Raw genomic sequence first — 22430 nt, 5'->3', positions numbered from 1 at the left:
TTATGTCCCGCCTTCCGCAACGTCATTTCCACACCTGCGCATTTCGAATCCCGCCCTGAAGCGGCAGAGAGGGTAACCCCGTAGCCAGCGGTGGGCGGAGCCTCTTTCCCGTGCGGCCTCCGAGGAGCAGCCATGACGGAGCCGAAGGTGCGGAGCTTTTTTAAGGACTCAGTGGGTTTTTTCCTTGGGTCGGCGGGAGGAGGGCGGCGAAAGATGGCCGAGGGGCTCCCTTGATGCCTCCTGAAGCCTTGGTGGCGGAGGAAGGGGAGAAAAAAGGCCAATCCCACATTTGTGAGGCCTCAGCCTAGACTAGGCCTCAGGCGGGAGAGTGCAAGAAGAGAAATGTATACACCTAATAACAGGCATGGGCAAAGTTGGGCCCTCTAGGTGTCTTGGTCTTCAGCTCCCACAATTCCTAACGGCCTACGTGCTTTTTGGAATTGTGGGAGTTGAAGTCCAAAACATTTGGAGGACCCAAGTTTGTCTATACCTTTTATAAAAGCTCACAGTACTTCTAGTGAATAGTTAAAGGCTACGTAATCACAACTGTATTGAAGAAAAAACGTCGCAGTACTGATTTAATAAGATTTACAAGTTCCATCTCAAATTGCGATCTTAGTTTAGCTGTTCATACATATTTACTAGGACAGTGGGAGATGGGGGGACAAGGGAAGGAAAAAAACATTGGGGATAATTGATTAGTTATTGGTTAGTTACATCTTTACAAATGTCTAATATATGGCGAGTGGGTGTTCTTTGGCAAAATTGTTGCCACTAAGACTTCATCTCTATCTCGTCTCTATTCATAAAATATTGAGGATTCTAACAATGTTAATTTTGAGTCCCTTGGTCATATCTTCTTCTCACATTGTCTCCTGGTCTCCATATATTCTTTTCCAGTTTTTCTTCGATGGAAATTGATCGTTGTTTTTCATAATACTACTACTACTAATACTTTATTTATAATACTTTATATGCATCACCTGAAGGTATTTATATACACAATATTTGCAATCAAAGTTTATGTACACAGAGCCACCAGAAAGCAAAGTTATCACAATTTCAGTTATCCATGTGGGCAGTTTCAGAGCTTTTGGGATTTCCAGTTAAGGGATACTCAACCTGTATAAAATTAATTCCTGTTTTTCTCAACCCCTATTTAACTCCAAAGTGAAACTTCATTCAGACAACTCTCACAATATTTAGTCTTCTGTAGATGCTGGTTCCAATTCTTCTTTAAAAAAATATAATAGAAGTTCAAACTTAAAGAGTGCTAATGCATACAAGCCGGAAGTTTGCAATGAGAGGAACCTCCACATGTTTCGATACTACAAGATGGGCCAAAAGTCACACAGGACTTTCAGTATTTAATGACTCCTGTTTTTAATTTACAATACCAGGGATTATATACAGAAAATAAAATTACAAGTAAAATAATTTCCAAAGTAATTTCAAAAGTTGAAAAAACATCAAGCACCTTTGTGACTTTCAGCTGCTTTGTACAACCTTTAGCAATATATAATTTTATAATTTTTCTTTGACCCAAAAAATGTACTTAAAATGCACTTAACAGAATTAAAGCTTCCAATAGTAGATGTATCGTGATTTTTTTTAAACCACTGAAATGTGTAAATCTGTGCATACATTATATCTATGTAAATATTCCAAAAATGGAAAACACTTCGTGCCTTGAGCATTTTGGATAAGGAGTATTCAGCCAACTCTGTGGCTCAAAATGCACATTTGTCTGAATTGTTTGCAAAAATGTCATGAAAATGGCTATTTTCCACCAGTTTTCTGGTAATTCAGCTCCTGAAGCATAATTGAGCAGCAAAAATATGTCAGTAAGGTATTCAGGGCCTACAATATCATTTTAGTAGTATATCCTCATCATCTATATACTTTTACTTTTTGGAGTAATTATTTCTAAAATTGCTTTTCAGTGGGATAACCATGTTTGTTGTAGTAAAGACATCAGAAGGTCTGTAGTGCTTCAAAGACAAACAATCTGCCTACACTGTAGAATTCATGCAGTTTTAAGTGTCATGGCTCAGTGTATGAAATTCTGGGTTTTGTAGTTGGGTTAAAGACCTTGCAAAACTACATCTCTCATGTTTCCAAAGCAGTGAATCGTGTCAGATGAAATGGTGTTAAACTGCATTAATTCTGCAGTGTAAAGGCACTTAAGGTTTCCTTTGTATAAGCTTCTGTTTAATTAGATGTGCAGTGGCAGATTATGATATAAATGCTTCAGAGGGCATTTCATTAGTGGGCAAAGAGGGTGCTGAAACGTATTAAAATATGTAGTTAAGCTGGAGGCTAGTAGGCAAGTCACACACTAGTTTTATGCATCAGCCATGTAGGAAACTCTTTACTGTTCTGTGGGAAGTTTTGTTAAAAACCTGTACATTGCAACTACAAGTTAAAATCCTCCTTTTCTTTTCCAGGTATTGGTGATTGATGGTCGTGGCCACTTGCTTGGTCGCTTGGCGGCCATTGTGGCTAAACAAGTCCTATTAGGTAAGGTTCCTTCAGATATGGGAGAGAAAGAGGGGTCTGTTAACTCCCTTCATATATGAATTGGTATTGGGAATGTAAAAGATAGTGGAAAATGACTGTGCTGATAGTTTATTTCTCACTGGTATGCTGTTTGGCTTTGATGGAAATTTGGTGCACGATATGAGGACAAGAGTGGGTTGGAGAAGATTACCTATATCCTCTGCCACCATTTCATGTCCTTTGTTAACCTCCTGAATATCCTTATGTGATGCTCCTTATACCAGCTGAATTCATTAGACTAGCTAAGTATTATCTGCAGCAGGATCCTCAGCAGGTCTGTGAAATTAGTGCACCAAATCTTTGATTCCAGCTTCTCTGTTTTTATACTGCCTGACTCTTACAAATAGCAAATTTATATCCATTGGTAATAACAAATCTACTATAGTAAAATGTTGCACAAAGCATTTCTTCACCACCATTTGGATAATCAGAATACTTAGAATAATGAACGTGCATTTATTTGATCAAAATTTCTGAACAAGAAAACTATAAAATTTCTATGAATGTAAATGCACAACAGACTAGGCATACGGTTTTATTTTTAAGTTGGAGTGGGTGTATTTCTACCGAATCCCGATTACGCCAAAATTACTTACAACTCTGTGACTACTGTCTTGATCCTCAGACTTGAAAGCTGCTGGATACATTTGTAATTTTGAGATAAATTTTTGAACACCATCGTAATCACGACTTAGTTGTGGCGAGGCAGGGGCTCACCCGTCACAAAATGGCTAGTAATTTGTTGTGGCCAGTAACAAAATACCCATTTCCCAAAGGCAAAGTTGTGAGATTGAAAGAAAAATTATTTGTCTAAGAATTTGGTAGAGGGGTGATATTTGAACTCCTATAAATAAAGCAACTAATTTGATTTCAGTTTCCTTCTCTAATAATCATTGCATTAAGAATAAACAGGTGAGATGTGAAAACAAGTAACTTGACACCCCAGAACTAAGTATTTATTAGATGGAGCCCCAAATTATGTACGTTTACCCACAAAACACAGTACAGATACATCCTGCAGGAGGCAAAGACGAATTAAACATCAGAGAGATAGATAGGCAGACAGACAGACAGACCAGGCATCACAACAGAGGCAGGCAATGTCCCTTTTCTTTCATCTTTTACTAATAAAGTGTTACAACTGCTGTTTTTAATTTCCAGAAGTGTCTTTCTGTCTTCTTCAGGCCCAAAGGCATTCTTGGTGATAAAGATAGTTTTGTAGGCTGCATTGGTATTCCAGCATGAGCTTGTGGAAGAGGGCTTGAATTTTCCTTTCTCTCCCTCAGGGCGCAAGGTTGTGGTTGTTCGTTGTGAAGGTATTAACATATCTGGCAACTTTTACCGCAACAAATGTAAGTAATGCAATACCTTTTATATCCCAATTTTTGTGGATGTGTCATATCATTTCTCCTGCACATTTAAATACTTGTCTGTTGAGCCTATAGTTTGTGGTGAAACTTTCCCCTACCTCCCAGTCATCTGGTAATAATTCAATTCATTCTTGTTAACAAGCGATTACGTTCTTCATCTGTTACATCCAGGGACTAAATTTAAAGGTAGTGGCCTCATTGATTTGAGGGTTAGATGTTTACATATCAGTAGACTCGTATGTTAGGTAGCTAAGGTGAAGACTAAATGTATGCAAGAAATCAGATTGGCAATGATCCATTATTTCAGAAGATGCACAATATCAGTGAAATAACATTTATTTGAAATATATGTAGCTTATTCTTACTACATTTTCATTACAATTTAGGAAGACAGGCTATCCGTCTGAGGTATAGCTTAGTGTTGGGTGCAGTGTATCACTGTACAAGTTGGTGTCTTCAAATTAAATATGTCTGGTTTCACAATTGTTAAGCATTTTATAAATCTATATGGCTGTAGAAAAACCTTTCACAAGAAAATTCCAGTGGAAGACACAGGATCCAGTGCTATACTTATCTCCCTCGAAACTAGAAAAAACAGTTTATTGTGCCAGTTGGTCAACTTTGTGTATACCTGTTCTGTTTTCATCCCACTCACTCTCTATAGCCTTGAGATTATAACAACCATTGGTATACATACAAATGAATGAGCCAGGACTACAGAGCTCTTGGATTCTATGAAAGCAGATTTATTTAAAGTACAATAGAGTTTTACACCTGTTAATTTTTCTGTTTGTGTGTAATGACATTAGTTTAAGGAGCATGGTAGATGAGGTAGTGGTCTGTGATGATGCCTTTCCACCATTAGTTCGAGTGTCATGGCCATGAGATAACTCTACATGCACTACCATCTGAGGCCACTACCCTCCTACCTCTGCTCATTCTTCTTGAGTAGCCATATTTGACTTCTACTGGTTGTGGGGGATAAGGAAGCACATTTCTTGCACAGTTGAGTCCTGAGTGCACCTCCTGTTGAGCTCCTAGGCTCTGAATTGCTGCCATATTGGTGTGTTTCATTTTTGACCAAAATTGCCATAGCTTAGCTGATGACTATTCAGTCCATAAGCTTGTGCTTCACACAAAACTTAATATTTTTACTTGGGATCTTTGAATTTTTACATTCCGAGATACCTATTCCAGCTGTTGTAATTGTTAATTTGGAGAATATATGGTACGGGTGGGGAAATTCGACCTGTTATAATTTGTGATATATAAAATAAGCAGTTGGGATAAGGTGCTAAATAGTAGTAAGCTAGAAGAAGAATATAAATGTTTTTGCCTATAAACCTTCATCACTAATCTCAAAAATAGTCTTGTTTCTTAGTGGGAATCACAATTTAAAACCAATTCTTGTAATATATGCTGTGCTATGTATTCAAGTAAAGAAGGGTTTTGTAGGAACTCTAATCCAAATGGTAGATGAGCCAAAAGTTAAGCACCCATGTTGGAAGGCATATAACAAGGAAGGTGGGCCTGCATAATTTCAAGATGGTAGCAATGGTTTGCAAGTCTGCAAACTACTCAGTGGCTTTTACACTTAGATAGTAGGAAGTAGGTCATATGTGTGATGGCTTCTGACTTTTGAAAGCCTAGCAGGCTTGCCAGGTTTAATCCTCCCATTAATTTCGACAGTGAAATACCTTGCTTTTCTGCGCAAGCGTATGAACACCAATCCCTCCCGTGGCCCTTACCACTTCCGTGCCCCCAGCCGAATCTTCTGGAGAACAGTGCGAGGTAAGTGTTGTTTTTTCATTTACTTCGTCTCATGAAAATTATACATATTCTCATGTGTACCCAGGGATTACACAATTTAGTAGCCAGTAAAAACTCACAGTTCTCTTGTTCTTGTATTTGGACTCCTTTAGCTGCAACTTTATGCTTTACGACAACATTGGGCAAAGATGAATAAATAGGTCTACATCTGGTTTATATTGATTTCTCACATGCTTATTCTGACATACTTGGTAATATGCATTTGAAATACACAAATAAGTGACATTTGAGTCTGTTCTGCATATCAGTTTGTGAGGTGTCTGCTCGCACTGTAATTTGCCAAGATTAAGTTTGTCAAGCATCCCTAATACTGGGTGTATGTACATTCCAAGGAATGTTCCTTTCCAGATCATTGGGTTGGATTCAGATTTAATCTGCTGTTAGATCAGTATGTACATACCAGTAGATGTTCAGTTCCAGGTCATTGAATTGATCAGCAGGACATAATTTAGTTGGTATAGCCCTGTAAGATTGATTTCAGTGTGTCTTGAGTCAAATCTGTTGTCACAAATGATAAATCTGGATGTCAACCGCCCCCAGTTTTTATACTGAAATTTGTTTTAGATTACTCTGCTTTGTCCTGGGAAATTTGGGGCTTCTGCTAACCCTACAACCCATTCACATCTTTTTTCATGTTCTCCTTTTCTTACTCAGGAATGCTCCCACACAAGACCAAACGTGGTCAGGCTGCCTTAGAGAGGCTGAAGGTTTTTGATGGCATCCCCCCTCCTTATGACAAGGTAACTTTTCTTCCTCCACTGTACGTTTGGGGAAGTCCAATGTCAGCTTTGATGAAGCATTATCAGTAATGCTCTGTTTTCCTACCTGCATTATTTGATCAATAAAGGGGGGAAATCCAGCTGTTTGACAGGCTTTGCTTCTCTGGAAATGCCTCACGGTTGACTTTTGATTTGTGCACATTGCTAATGAGATGTCTTCTCTGTAGCGCAAGAGGATGGTGGTTCCAGCCGCTCTAAAAGTGGTCCGCCTCAAGCCCACACGCAAGGTATAGTTGCTATTTGTTTGTAGAATATCTTAACAACATCAGGCAGGAATACTCAAATGACTCAGTAGAAGAAATTGCTACATTTCTTTGCTTTGTCTGGAATTGGGAAATGTATTGGCTTTATTAGAAACAGCCTTGGTATGTAATTACTAGCTCAATAGGTATGCTTAAACTGTACTCTCCAAGTTTTGTATGCCAAGACTGACAATGGACTGGTCTGTGATGATGACATTCCACCATTAGTTCGAGTCTCAAGACCATGAGACAACAACTCTTCATGCACTACCATCTGAGAACCAATCCATCCTAGTATGACCTTGTTAGTAGGAGGTGCAAGGGCCTTTCTGGAAAAGTAATAGGGGTATGTATTAAATTAAGGTGAGGGTTGAAAACAGGACTTTGGTCTCTGTTAAAGGAAGACCCCATTTCTTGTGCTGCATTAAGGGCTTGGCTCTTGGTTTTGAGGATGGGCTTAGGCGGGTGTTCCTTCAAGCAGGAAACTTGGTATGAATGGGAGGTATATGATTTTGTGTTCTGAGTGATGAATGTTTGAGGTTCATTGGCTAGTGGGGACAAAGAATGGAAGTAAGGGTATCCCCATTGCAGGTATTGGTATTTGAGTCTTCTTTAGTGAAGCACTGCAATGCCAATAATTTTGGCTGATGCATGGATATTCCACCCACAGTTTGCTTATTTGGGTCGCCTTGCCCATGAAGTTGGGTGGAAGTACCAGGCCATCACAGCCACCCTGGAGGAGAAGCGCAAACAGAAGTCCAAGCTCCATTATGCAAAGAAGAAGCAACTGATGGTAAGTTAGCCAGAACTCCTGATTATTGTGCGGAACATTTTGGGCTTAGTGAACTGGGAAGGGGGGGGGGAAAGGAGTAATAAGTGCTGCATATTAAAACCTGTACAAATGAACTTTTCCATCTAAAGAATTATATAAACATTAGGGGGGAAAAGATTGTAAAAGAAGGCCTTTAGATTCTTCTAAAGTTTATCTTGTTTATTACTATGTATTTACTAGTGTAAAGAAGGCCTTAGGCATCTCCAGGTATGCATGAACCATTGGTTAATCTCTGCAATTTCTGTCTCACTCTGGGTGGCTTTCTAGCATCAAGCCTCTGCTCTAGTTCATTTTATTTTCTTGGAAGTGATGTCTTTCCCTTTTCTCCTTTTAGAAACTCCGGAAACAGGCAGAGAAAAATGTGGAGCCCAAAATTGCAAAATACACAGACATTCTGAAGCAGTATGGCATCTTGGTTTAAATCAACTGCTATGTTTAGTTCACAATAAAGAAAAAAATTGCAGTTTTACAGCCTTTGGCATTTTGTGGTTGAATTTTTAAGGATCACATTTAAATTGGGTTTTTTTTTATTCTACTTGTGAAAAGGGGGTTGTTGATTTGTGAGAAGCTAGGATTCTTGGGTTCTGGGGTAGAGGAACCAATATACAGTACTTGGATCTTTATTCTTTGCTCAGATTGAGTTTGCTTTAATGAGGAGCCCCGGTGGCGAAGTGTTTAAAGCACTAAGCTGCTGAACTTGCGGACCGAAAGGTCCCAGTTTCAAATCCCGGGAGCGGAGTGAGTGCCCGCTGTTGCTCTAGCTTCTGCCAACCTAGCAGTTCGAAAACATGTCAATGTGAGTAGATCAATAGGTACCGCTCCGGCGGGAAGGTAACGGCGCTCCATGCAGTCATGCCAGCCACATGACCTTGGAGGTGTCTACACACAACGGGTTCTTCGGGTTAGAAATGGAGATGAGCACCAACCCCCAGAGTCAGACATGACTGGACTTAATGTCAGGGGAAACCTTTACCTTTACTTTTTTTAATGAGGTAAACCATGAGAGAAGTATTTGTCCTCTTTGCCCTATTGTTCTAATGCAGGGATTGACAACCATGCTGCTCTGGAACCTTTTGACCTGCAACCCCCACCATCTGTGATCATTATTATTGGTGATAATTATTAAAGCTGTAATTTAAAAACCCCTTGGACTTCATTTAATAGTCATTGACATTCCATTTATGGATTAAATTTGGGCCATTGCAGGCTAATTTGTATTCTGCCTACTGTTCCACACCCATTCGTGTTTATTTTTTTATTTTTTTTCAGATTGAGGGATTGAGAATTCTTTGCCATTTGTCTGTTTGGAGGTCCCGCCCATTCCCTCCTGGTTGCTTGGCCTCTCAATTCATAATCAACAGTTTATTCCATACAGGCAGTTTAAGATTAACATTCCATTTAAGAGTACTTAAGTCTTGGCTCTCAATATTTTTAATAGGGGAATGAGCATGGAGGAGGAACAGGGCCTTGAATTTGACAGCCACCAGCTGTTAACAGCATTTGAACAGCACTCAGCCCACCTAGAGGCTTCCTTACTTTCAGTTATATATTATTTATTTCCTTTTATCTCGCTTTTCTCCCACGTATGGGACTCATATATTGTATCTATGTGAACATAATTATTAAATTTGCATCTATACATGTAAATTAGGATGTACACACTTTATGAAAACATACTCTTTAGCTTGCCTTTTGGAAGATGGATACATGACAACCTGGTGCCTTCAGCTATTTCTAAATAACTGATGGCCAGTGTGTCCATTGGTAGCCAGTTACACACTACGAACAGCCACACAGTTTCTGATGTCCTCCAGCTTCTCTCTGCCCTTCCAGAGAAATTGTGGCTTTTCAGGTAGAAGGGCAGCTTCTTCATTCTTGGAACCACTACTTGTTAGGACTAGAACCTGCAGTTGTTGAGTGTGGTGGTTGGGAGTTTCTGAGGAATTATAGTCCAAACAAGTACTGTAACCTTTCAGAGCTCTGGCACTCTTGTCCCAGACAATGTTACAGCCAGTCTTCAGTCACTAGATCATTTAAGCAAAAAAGGGAAAGTTTATTTGTAAGTTTGGTGGCTGTATTTGTTCTGTGCAGCATCTTGCTCATAGATCACCCCCAGTTGCTTTCGAACTTCATCCAGAATTGCAGTAACAAGTTCACTTTCGTTCAGCGGCATGATGGGACTCTCCTTCAAATCTGCATGAAAGGGAGACACATAGAACCCAGATGAGCAAGAAATAGTCCAGGTTGCCTCATCCCTTTTGGAATTGCTAGACCCTTTAATTCCCCTCTGCCTGAGCAAACTTCATCAATCATGGGAATGGCACCCAAATATCAATGACAACGGAGAAAACATGGGCCATAGTAGGATTTGGGTTCAAGGCCAGAGCTCCCCAGCTACAGGATGAAAGGGGTCCCGCCTCTTTATAGATAACATTAAAGAGGCATTACATGTGACAAGTGGGAACTGCAAAGTAATAATGATAATGTTCATTCCAGCCAGCCATAAGTCTATCTCATCCACTTGCCTCTGTCATAGCTATGCATTCTTTGTGCTGCTGTCATTCCAATGTTGCTGTGTGAATGCTTTAAAGAGAACTTGGGGTTACCCAGAAAAAATGTATGTGTTCCTCCAAATATTATCAAACTGCAACTCATAGCATCCTTTATAATCAGTAATTGGTAGCTAGAGAAATCAGCAACATTGAAGTCCAAAACGTATGGAGGAGTAATGCTCGACGGCCATTTTAGATGACTGTCATTTTCATGTAGCCTCCAGTTTAGAAGCAATTTGCCATACTATTCCCATTTGTCAGGGTGATTACGGAAGATGTCAAACTCCCCAAATTTAGATTCCATTTGCTCATATTCTGAAGCTGCACATATGAGAAACCATTTGGCTAGAAGTCACTACTTCTATCAGCTTACCCTTCAGCAGGCACTGCCGGACATGTTCTGCTTCATAACGCAACCCAATGTCGTGTTCAAAGAAAAGGGGTTCAGGGGAAGGTGGAAGAGGCCATTCCCACCGGCTCCCTTTCAAAAACATCACCGTGGGGCTGTTCATATGGTTAGGAATCTGGAGAAAGAAAACCAATTATGTTTATGTGATAGCCAGAGGAGATACCATGGCATTGGAATACTCAGCACACATGGTGCCATTCTGGGATCCTGCCTTCCAGATGTGTTACAACACAGCTCTCAACATCACAACCCAGGTAATTGGAAATACTATTGGGTTCTTGTAAACTGACATGGTATAGTTGTTTGAGAGTTGGAACAGGACACTAGGAGACCAAGGCTCAAATTCCCATTTTGACCATGGAAACAGGTAATCGAGCAATGTCTTATGTTCGTAGGAAGGAAAGCAGACATTTCATTCACTGTACCACCAGGTATGAAGTTACTTTGGCTCTTTTGGTCTACATCAGTGGTCTCAGCCTGTGGGTCCCCAGGTGTTTTGGCCTACAACTCCCAGAAATCTCAGCCAGGTTATGAGCTGTTAGGATTTCTGGGCGTTGAAGGCCAAAATTCTGGGGACCCATAGGTTGAGAACCACTGTTCTACACATTCCATCTGACCCATTCAACGTTGCCAACAGCAAGGGATTGAAAGGGCAAAGATGCCCCACTCTTGTTCTACATAGTGAATGAGCAAGACCCAAGCCAACTATAGGTGCTGCATGGTGCTGTCCTTAATTATAGGTATCTGAAAGTGTTGGAAGTTACCATTCAGAGCAAGCAGTTTGCTAATGCCATTTAATTTGTAGTAAAGGGAACATAAGTGTTGGGGACTTCTCCAATGTCTGAGTCATGACTCATACTCTTGGTCATTGCACTCTACCATTCCAGCTCAGATGGCTCATTTCTAGAATTCCTCTCCTCTTTCTCTCCATGTCTTGACCATTTTTATCTTTTATTAAAATCTGAATCTAGGATGAATTGAGAAAAATCACTAAATTGGCCTCTGCTCATGGTGTCTGAAACAGAAGTTGCATTCAACTTCTTGGAAAGAAAGCTAGAGTACAAAGTAATTATAGAAGAAAATATGTGCACTCATTCCTTCACTAACCACGTCACAAACTAACCTGTTTCTGAACCAATGCTACTACACCTTAGAAGTGATTATAAAATTGATCATGGGATCTAGTCTTTAATTGCTTAATAATAGCAACAACAACAAAGCCACTTTACGAATTTGCCATCTGTTAGAAGTCAGGTGGAGGCTTGGATATACATATATGCAAGTCATCCCCAAGTGACGATGATTAGGTGGCAGGAGGTAATTTGCTTTCTCTCCATGAGCAATCATTTTATATTTAGCTTTGCCCCAAGACATTTTGTATTGGCTTCAGTTGATGAAAGCCAGGGCTCAAAGGTCCAAGACGTTTTACCTAGCACTGAAAAGAGGCACATCTACACGGTAAAATCATTGTAGTTTGACACCACTTTAACTGCCATGGCTCAATAATATGGAATCATGGGAGCTGCAGTTTGACAAGGACTTTAGCCTTTGGTAAAGAGTGTTGATGCCTGTTGTAATACAAAGGACCTCTCAACCAGTAATTAAGATCTATTGGCTTTAGGTGTCACTTTCAGTCAATCATATGGTCGATTTTGGATTTTGGAATATTTCAGATTCTGAATTTCTTGATAAAAGATGCTCACGCCGGATAAGTTGGTTCCCATTTTCTAATTTTTCCTGGAGGATGTGTAGTTATGAAGACTCTCTTGTGTGCCTACATGTCAAAATGCATCACTATACTGCTAGTTTCTTATATCCCTCCTCCCTAAACTAGAGTAAACCAGCTAAACCAGTTGTCTGCCCATTGCCATGTGAAGTCAGGCACCTTAATCGTTCCTTCAGTTCCCCCAATGATTGCCTCTCCTGGCAGATTGACCATCATGGTGTAGGTTAGCACTGCTTGCCGATTCCCTGAGTAATTGAGGACGACAGCAACTGTTTCATCCACTCCTACAAAAACATGAGAAGAAAAAGATGTGATCTCCAACAAAACTTTGGAACATTACTTTTACAATAAGGAACTAAAACTATCATTGCTTATAGGTGCCAGACCCATGAAAAAATCAGTTTCTGTCTTTGTAGTTAACATTTTGAAAACGAACACTTCACTGGGTTGCTGTGAGCTTTCCGGGCTGTATAGCCATGTTCCAAAGCATTACGTCCTGACGTTTCACTCACATATGGATGAAATGTCAGGAGAGAATGGTTCTGGAACATGGCCATACAGCCTGGAAAACTCACAGCAACCCAGTGATTCCGGCCATGAAAGCCTTCAACAATACATTGAACGCTTCACTATTCAAAATACAGTAGAGTCTCACTTATCCAACACTCGCTTATCCAACGTTTATTATCCAACACATTTTTGTAGTCAATGTTTTCAATACATCGTGATATTTTGGTGCTAAATTCATAAATACAGTAATTACTACATAGCATTACTGTGTATTGAACTACTTTTTCTGTCAAATTTGTTGTTAAACATTATCTTTTAGTGCTTAATTTGTAAAATCATAATTTGATGTGTAATAGGCTTTTCTTTAATCCCTCCTTATTATCCAACATATTCGCTTATCCAACGTTCTGCTGGCCCGTTTATGTTGGATAAGTGAGACTCTACTGTAACTAAAATTAATATTTTAAAGTTACTTTTGATTAAAAACATCAGAATACTATAAGTTCCTGTGATACAAAATGTCAATGTAGTGAAGTTGCACATCTGCTGTAACTAGAGAAGTAACTAAAATGGGTATACTGCAAAAGAAATTAAACTACTTATCCCTATGTTTCAATCAGTGTTTGGTAATAGATAGTCTTGGATTACAGGTCCTAGAATCCTTCAGTTAGCTTGGCTGTTGGCCATAGAGATTCCGGGAGTTGTAGTAAAAAAAGCCCAAGCTCGAATTCATATATAATGCAATTGTTTATTTGTTCTTGAACAAGTCATTAATCAGAAGTAACTTGCAGATAAGTAAAGTACAGGTTGAGCATCCCTTCTCTGGAACTGAGATAGCTGAGACAGAGATTGCTTTCTGATGGTTCAGAATGCACAAACTTGGTTTTAAATTATTTATAATCATTTAAAATATTGAATAAAATGACCTTAAAGCCATATGCATATGAAACAAACATAGATATTGTGTTTAGATTTGGGTCCCATCTCCAAGACATCTAATTATGTACATATATGTAAATACAGGTGAAGTAGATTCTCAGTTAACCAGAACTCAAGAGACTGGCAAAAAAATTGAAGAGATAATACTTTAAATGCACAAAAATCATTTTTATAATATAGTAAAACTGTATTACATTAAGTGAAGTTTATCTTTATTTGTCTTTATTTGGTTTTAATGACTGTATTTCAATATGAATATTGAGGCAATGCAGAGTTTATGATACCATATTATAGGTGTAGTATGGGATATAATATTAGGGCTATTTTTAATAGTAACTCTCAAGCAACCAGAAACTACATTTATCTGGCTTTTACCAATCTGCATGGGTGCAAGTTAACTGAGGCCCCTTCTACACTGCCATATAATCCAGATTATCAAAGCAATCTGCATTATCTGCTATGAACTGGATTATATAAATCTACACTGCCATATAATCCAGTTCAAAGCAGATAATCTGGGTTATATACGTCGGTGTCGAAGGAGCCTGTGAGTCTACTGTAATCCAACATATGCAAAAATCCGAAATCCAAAACAGTTTGGGTCCCAAACATTTTGGAAAAGAAATAATCAACTTGTAATATATGCCAAGATCTTCCTAGTTTTCCTGATCAAACTCCATGTTCGCAACACTTATTTTGTGGTTTTATCCCCCTCCACCAGCACCACCTTTCACCTGTGTCATGTAGTAATCCTGTGGCCACAATGGATGTTGGCATTTCGTGCCCAAAAACCATCGCAGCAAACTGGACACAGTAGCAGCCTAGGTCCAAGGTGACACCTCCGCCCAGTTTCTTATCTATCAGCCTCGGGATGTCGTCCATCTGAAAGCCTAGCTGAGCCTGGAGCACCTTTAAGTCTCCGAGAGATTTCTCACACAGCATACTGCGGATTTGCTCCGATACAGGGAAGAATCGTGTCCAGAAACCCTAAAAGAGACACAGATTGATGACAGGCTATAATTCCACAGAAATTAAAGAGAAGGAACTACAGAATTGGGTGAACTTTGGTGTGTCCTTGATCTCCGCTAGAGCAGGCATGGGCAAACTTCGGCCCTCCAGGTGTTTTGGATTTCAACTCTTACCATTCCTAACAGCCGGTAGGCTGTTAGGAATGGTAGGAGTTGAAATCCAAAACACCTGGAGGGCTGAAGTTTGCCCATGTCTGCGCTAGAGTTTGGTTCCAGGACCCCCATGGATACTAAAATCTGGATATTCTGAAATCTCATTATACACAATATACAGGCAGTCCTCAAGTTACAAATATCCGACTTAGTTAAGAATGGGGGTGAGACACCAGGAAATGAGAGAAATCTACCCCTGGGGAGGGAAAGTAACTCCTGAAAGAGTTTTCATGGCGAAAAGGGGTCTCAACTGAAGCATTATCACCAATCCTAGTTTTCAGAACAAGCTACATTTTTTAAAATCCAATTATCACAGTGACAGAAAGTGGGGTGAAATCTTCTGAACAGGGGCACAGACAGCAAAAGAAAGACCACAGGGCTATTAACTCTTTCCTATGCTACCCAAAGCTTATATATATATATACATATATATACATATACAGTTCAAAAACATGCAAATGTGAGTAGATCAATAGGTACTGCTCCGATGGGGAGGTAATGATGCTCCATGCAATCATGCTGGCCACATGACCTTGAAGGTGTCTGCAGACAATGCCGACTCTTCGGTTTAGAAATGGAGATGAGCACCAACCCCCAGAATCGGACACGGCTAGACTTAATGTCAGGGGGAAACCTTTACCTTTACTATATACATATACATAGGCAAGTTCCTAGTTAAGAACAAGAAAGGTTCTATAGGTTTATTTCTTAAGTTGAATTTGTATGCAAGTTGGAACAGGTAACATTTTAAGTGTAGTATATATATATATATGGCTGGAGTTATACTTAAAATGTACAAGTTCCAACTTATATATAAATTCAACTTAAGAAAAAACCTACAGAACCTTACTTGTTCCTAACTTCAGCACTGCCTGTATCCCATTATATCCAAAGTCATAGCAAAATTATTCCCTAACACAAAATGGCAAAATCAAGATTTGCTTTTTGAATTTTTAGAGGTGGGTGAGGATATTTTAATACAGTGGATGTTTAAATGCATGGATACAGAAGACTGACAGTCATTGTCAAGTAAAGAGCCATTACAGTAGGTGGAGTGATGGGCTAGGACTCTGAGAGACTAGGATTCAGATCCTTGTTTATTAACTGGAACTTACTAAAGGTTCATCTATACCATAGAATTAATGGTTTGAAGCTACTCTTTAAATGCCATAACTCAATGCTGTGGATTCATGGGAGTTGTAGATTACAAGATATTTTGCTTTCTCTGCCAAAGAGTGCTAGTACCTCTCCAAACTACAAATCCTAAAATTCTATAGCAGACATGGGTAAACCTTGGGCCTCCAGGTGTTTTGGATTTCAACTCCCACAATTGTGGTTTGCTCATGCCTGTTCTATAGTAAGGAGTCGTGGCAGGTAAAGTGATGTCAAACTGAATTAATTCTACAGTGTAAATGCACCCCTCAAGAGTCATTCTTTCAGCATTAGAGGAAGGTAATGGCTCCTCTGAAGAAATCTTGCCAAGAAAACTATGACAGAGTTAACTTGAATCCATATTTAGTGAGGAATCAGTCCAAATATAGTACTTTGTCCAGGCAAAATTTGGCCTCTATCATAATTTCCTGACCCCATTTTTAGTGGAAGCACCACGAACCAAAGCAGGTATTTTCTATGTGTTGTCAAAGGCTTTCATGGCTGGAATCACTAGGTTGTTGTGCATTTTCTAAGCTGTATGGCCATGCTTTAAATGTGATTTCCTGCTTCTTGGCAGGGGCTTGGACCAGATGGCCCATGAGGTCTCTTCCAACTCTACTATTCTATGATTCTATGGTTCCAGAAGCATTCTCTCCTGACGTTTCTTCTTCTTGCAAAATGGACGCCTTGATACTAAGCTCTGTCTCCTCCTTTCCTATCCTTGGTATTTGCTTCTCTTATGGGTGTGTGTTTCTCACAAATGGTGATGCGAACTATTGGGCAATGATAGGCTACAGCTCCCACGCTCCGGCTCCCATCCACTCTTCCTGATCAACCTTGGATACACCCACATCTGCGTTGTAGCACTGGCACCACTTTAAGAGCTGCTTCTCAATGCTTAGGAATTGTGGGAGTTGTAGTATGATGAGGCACTAGCGCTCTTTTGCAGAGAAGGATGCAGACCTTGTAAAACTACAACTCCCAGGCATCCATGGCATTGAGTATGATGGTTAAAGTGGTGTCATACTGCCTTAATTCTGCACTATAAATGTACTTGCAGACCCAAGTCCCCATTGAGCCATGTAACTCACTGTGGAACTCATTATTCCAAATGGTGGATTCTGGGATCTGCAGTCCAAAAGGGAAGTGCTTTTTCAAGTTGTTTTCAATTTTCTCTAGAGCTCTCGCCTTTGTACCACACTGGCCTATCTTGATTTCTTTCTTTAACCCCAACATGTCCTACCTCCATGAGAAACACATCATTCTCCCGTGCGACTCTGATCATCTCCTGGAGATCACATGAGTTCATGGCCATTGGTTTTTCACACAGGACATTCTTCTTGGCCCGGAGAAAGAGGAGCGTGTGAGCCAGATGCTGGGTGTGAAGCGACCCCACGTAAACCACATCTGAAAAAGAAAGATCCCAATAGATGGGGAGAAGGAAAAGTGGAAGGATGCAGGGCTATATTAGAGCTACAGACTTGTAGACCCAATTACAGAAATTATGATCAGTAGCCAGGGAAAGATGGCCATGGACAGATATGGCTGGCTCTACTTAATTATAAGGTGAGGTGTCTACCTGAGATAGTACACACACACTGTCCTGACTGTCCCAGTTTGGGAAGTACAATCCTGATTAACACTCTTGCATCCCATTTTCTCAAATGTTTTTAAAATGCCCGTTTCTCTCTCTTCTGAATTGGTCCTCAGCTTACTTTAACTGCCGCAAAATGAGTTCAAAGGAGATCAGAGTACATAGATCAGATTGGAGTACAGTGCAGGGGAGATGAGGATAGTTGATGCATAGATCTTTAGCTAAACTACATTGGCACCAAGCAGGCAGACACCTGTATACCTGTATTTTATTTTAAGTGAACCAGATGTATGTTGTTTTTGTATTGTCTGTCTTTGATAAGGCCAACTGGCTAATCAATAAATTGTTGTTGTTGTTGAGTTCAAAGTGCAAAAGTAGTCTGCATTCAATTAACTCAGAAGGGAAGGGAATCTTTCTCTTCCCAGCAGGCTCAGGCAAAAGCAAACTGTTTCAGCCTTTCCTAGGTTGTCCACTCTTTCTCATTTATAATGCCTGCTTTCTTAACCTCAGTCGCATGTAATAATAATAGAATAGAATACTTTATATTCCACTCTATCTCCCTGAGGGGACTCAGAAGGGACTACAGGTACATATATGGCAAACATTCAATGCCATTATACAATTAACAGAGACAGACAGTACATAAACAGAGGCAAGGCTTCCCTCTTTTAATCTCTGGCATCTGGCTGTGCTTGACTCGGCCATAGGGAGGTGCTGTTGTTTCATTTTCCACACCGAGGAGCCTATCCTCCATGGATACCTTTCCTGGATTTTTACCGGCACCTCCCCGCCAAAGCAGTACCTATTTATCTACTTACATTGCTATTTTCAAACTGCAAGATGAGCAGAAGCTGGGCTGACAGTGGGAGCTCACCCCAAACCCAGCTTGAACAGCCAACATTTCGGTCAGCATGATCTTCTATAGCTGGTGGTTTAACTTGCTGTGCTAGCCCAGCACAGGACTGGCAAAGAAGGGTTTTCAAGGCACTGAGCAAGAGCATTCAAAGTTTTCATTTGATTTGGTTTGGTTTGTTTCTATTGTTTATTATGGCATTGAATGTTTGCCATCTTTTGTTGGAAACTTCCCTGAGTCCCCCCCCCCCCCCCCGAGAAGATACAGCGGGTTATAAATAAAGTATTATTATTATTATTAAGTGGTATCAAGCTGCATTAATTCTATGGTGTCACTGCATTCATAGTATGTTCTCTTGAACCCCTCCTCTCCTTAACCTCATTCCCCTCTTTTGGAGGACAGATCTGCTTAATCGTTTCTCTTCTCACTGCCACCCATGTCTGTTTCTCTCCATGCTCTTTTCAAGCATCATCCTCACCTACATCAGGGTCCTGTGCCAGTTCCTCATATGATCCATAGGCTCTACAAATTCCGTGTTGTTGGGCATAATCCTGGGAGCGCTTGAGGTCCCGAGAAGCGATGGCTACTGCCTGAAGAAAGAAACAACCAGTCAAAGAATGGCACCAAAAATTAGAGCACCCCATATTTTTTTTTGTTTTTTTGGGGGGAGGGGATGTCATGACAGTTCTTTAAATACTTCAGCGAATATGACAACTACCCAGCCTGGTTATTGGATTCTGAACTCATACTCCAGAAAAGTCATATCAGCTCTATCCAGTTTTGCTAAAGGCAAGGGATTATATAATCTACAAAATAACTTTTCCAAGATCTATCTCATAAGTGAATATGAAACCACTTGAAATCAGCTTGGTCACTGGCCATAGGTAAAACCACCTGATGCAAAGGAGAAAATGACACCCCCTGATTCATTCCACATACAGAAACGAACCGAAGTGCCATTCGATTTCTGAGAAATGGAACAGCATCCTTTACGAACTGTTTAGAGAACTATGGATTATACACAGCTCCATTTCTCAACAGAACAACTGAGAGACTAAAAAAATATTTGGGTGGCATTGCTTCATTATGTTAAATGTTAAGACTGGCCTTGCTATTGGCCTCAAAGACTGGAGGGATTTGAGAGTTGTAGTCCAAAAAAGGTAAGTTTTCAAATTCATCACACCAGCCTGTTGTCTCACAGCAATTGTGTTGCTTAAGCAATGGAAGAATAGTGATACGGAAATGTTCATAATCACACTTCTTTGCAATCACACTATGATGCTGCTTTGGCAACGCACAATGTTGCAATCACTCTTCTGCACTGCCCTGCTAACCCCACCTTCCAAGTCATGTAAGCCCAGTGCATGCATGCCTTTTGATCTTTTAATTTACTTTTGCAATTGTGGCAAAATGATAACATTATAAGAATTAAAAGAAATATAAAAAGGAAAAAAATGGAGCAATGGCAACCTCACTCTGCCTGGGAATAGCAAAGAGGAGAGGTGGACAATCACACCAAGTCACACCACATGACTGTCAGAATATTGGAATTTCATCATAAGGAACTAATCACAATAAAGATACTATTAGAGCAGCAGAAATATTGGGAGCCATTCATAGCTTTTTCCGTGAATGAAAAAATGCATTTCTCTAATATTGAAATGCAAGGCAGCAATGTGGAGAAACACAGTATTGTGAGATAAGCATCTGCCAAAGATGGTATTATCCTGCTGTAATTGTGCTTTTTCAGACTTAAAGTTTTCTAATCCAAGGCTCCCAGAATCCTACGAAAGAGATTCTGTTGGGTAAGATTGCCAAAAACCTATAACTTGTCATAAAGCAGCTTGCTGTGGTTCTAGGCCTGGCAAAATACCGTGTGGACATCCATGCAAACAAACATATACACTTCACCATAAAGAAACATGCTGTCTGGGCCCGGAGCACAAGCGTTACTGACAAAAGGTAACCCATAGGACATGTCAGAAAGAAAAGCAAAGTTAGTTAAAACTATGTGAGAAATATACTTGGAAGCTGGCTACGTAAGAAAGATATGCAAGCAAGAGGTGTGTATAAATGAGACATGAATACAGAGAACTCAAGAAAGATTTCGTAAGTGTGATTCACAAAAAGGAGCAAAATTTAAGTGTCTGTCTCTGAACTGACAGATTAGGAGAGAGACTCATAAACCCAGTAACACAAAGGAATAATTAGCACCGCTGTAGGAGTTCCACCTCAGAAAAAGCATTGTCAGCATCTCTTTTCTGCCAGGATTTCTGTGGCTTTTCCCCTTCTGCCAGAGAGCAAAAACGAAGCAGGAGAGTTTGGGGAATGCAGAGTTGAGTCAGACCACTTGGTCCATCCAGTTCAGGACAGGTTGAGCTTCCCTTATCTGGAAATCCGAAATATGATAATCTCCAAAAACCAAAATATTTTGCTTTTTGCTTCCACCTTCGAGGCAGGGGCACCTTCAAGGTGGAAGCAACTAAAGTTAGCAAAAAGAATGAGGATCTGCGAGATGAACAAGCAGGAACATTGCAGCCGATGCCTCTGAGGCAAAAGCAGGAGATTAGAGGCAAAAGGTTTTTGGCTTCCCACCATTTCACGGAACCTCAATCTCTCCCCAGTCTTGTATCTCTTCTATATATAGTGAATGAAGAAGATGCAAGAGGACTCCAAAAAGGCATTGAATTCCCAAAATAAAAAATACGGAGCACTTTGTGTCTCCAGTTTACTCAACTTGTATCACCATCTATTGTTTGTCTTCACAACCTGGTGTTTTCCCAACTCCTGTCAACTTAACACTATATGGTCAACAATCATGAATGCTGGGAATTATAATCCAATTACACCTCAGGAATAACAAAGGACTGAAGAAAGGCTGATCTGCAATAGCACACCAGACTATAATACATAGTTTTCCTAGTTCTGCTTGGAGAAGGGAAGGATAGAATCTGGGACCTTTGGCATCAAAAGTGTATTTGCGTCACTGCCCATTTCTCCCAAAGAGCATGGAAAGTCACCTTATACTGGGTTGAAATCATTAATCTGTACCCAGGATAACATTATTTCCTTAACTGCAACTCCCACTGTCCCCAGTCATGCTGGTATGAGAATTTGGAGAGGTACAGCTCCACTTTACCAAGTTATGGCTTCACCACTAAGTTTCAGCCCATCATCTTCTTTTTAAACCCCTTTGGGTTTTGGCAGCTACATTTCTAACATTTCTTTTGAAAGCATCTGAGGAAGAAAGTAGACCTGCCCGAAGTGGACCCTTGATGTTTCCCATGTGTACATCCCACCCGCCCTTTCTTTTTTGGCCTGGGTTACCCAACCTTGTGATCTGATGCCGGCAAGGTCTTCAAGGCCACGAGGAAATCGTGGCTGATCTTCCCCGCAGAGCAGATCCCCCAGCGGGTGGCCATTGGAGATCCTGGAGGCCCTGGAGAGGAGGTTCGGCTGCTGTTGCTGTTGCTCCGGCCGCTTGGCTGTGTTTTGTCAGGGTGCAGCGCTGCAAGAGCCTGAATCAATTGCTGGCTGCCTACGCACAGAGAGCAGGGGCTGAGTGTAGAGGCAGGGCTGCCCAAGGGCAGGGAGAGGCCGGCTTGGCAGCTTCTACAGCACAGGTGGGAAAAAAGTGGAATGTGGTAACTGTGCCAGGTCAGGGAAGATGGAGTACAAAGCCTGACTCTTCAAAGAATAGTAAGTAGGGAGGACGCATGACTATGTTGTACATGGAGGTGGAGTGTTGTTCCATCTCACCTTACTCCTATCCTCTCCCTCTCTGATGCTCTCCAAGGATGCTCCTCTCGGATGCCTTTAAGCAGGGATCACATGGTGCTTTGGATGACCTGGGAACAAGTCATGCAAATCAATGGAAAATGAGGAACCTTCCAGCTGTTTGG

At 40.5% G+C, this 22430-nt stretch overlaps 2 protein-coding genes and 2 non-coding genes across 4 annotated transcripts; 3 read left to right on the top strand and 1 right to left on the bottom strand.

The window, feature by feature from the left end:
* Positions 1-3: 3 nt before the first annotated feature.
* On the top strand, positions 4-8081 carry rpl13a (ribosomal protein L13a). Its single transcript, XM_003226189.4, has 8 exons — positions 4-147; positions 2448-2520; positions 3846-3911; positions 5619-5720; positions 6414-6499; positions 6706-6765; positions 7451-7573; positions 7947-8081. The coding sequence occupies exons 1-8, from the start codon at positions 133-135 to the stop codon at positions 8031-8033; spliced, it is 612 nt and encodes a 203-aa protein (XP_003226237.1). The 5' UTR covers positions 4-132; the 3' UTR covers positions 8034-8081.
* On the top strand, positions 4764-4847 carry LOC134292829 (small nucleolar RNA Z195/SNORD33/SNORD32 family). Its single transcript, XR_009999960.1, has one exon. It is a non-coding gene; the product is annotated as a small nucleolar RNA Z195/SNORD33/SNORD32 family (small nucleolar RNA).
* On the top strand, positions 6979-7064 carry LOC134292831 (small nucleolar RNA Z195/SNORD33/SNORD32 family). The gene has a single exon (XR_009999962.1). It is a non-coding gene; the product is annotated as a small nucleolar RNA Z195/SNORD33/SNORD32 family (small nucleolar RNA).
* An 878-nt stretch (positions 8082-8959) lies between the features above and the next one.
* On the bottom strand, positions 8960-22042 carry LOC100561324 (trans-1,2-dihydrobenzene-1,2-diol dehydrogenase). The gene is made up of 7 exons (XM_003226190.4): positions 21861-22042; positions 19007-19118; positions 17325-17488; positions 14483-14735; positions 12459-12583; positions 10538-10688; positions 8960-9805 (listed from the first exon to the last, which is right to left on the bottom strand). The coding sequence occupies exons 1-7, from the start codon at positions 21948-21950 to the stop codon at positions 9666-9668; spliced, it is 1035 nt and encodes a 344-aa protein (XP_003226238.2). The 5' UTR covers positions 21951-22042; the 3' UTR covers positions 8960-9665.
* Between the last annotated feature and the right edge of the window lie 388 nt (positions 22043-22430).

The sequence above is a fragment of the Anolis carolinensis genome, chromosome 6 (genome assembly GCF_035594765.1).
Source record: "Anolis carolinensis isolate JA03-04 chromosome 6, rAnoCar3.1.pri, whole genome shotgun sequence".
Taxonomy (NCBI): Eukaryota; Metazoa; Chordata; class Lepidosauria; order Squamata; family Dactyloidae; genus Anolis; species Anolis carolinensis.
This window is presented reverse-complemented; position numbering and strand designations above follow the sequence as displayed.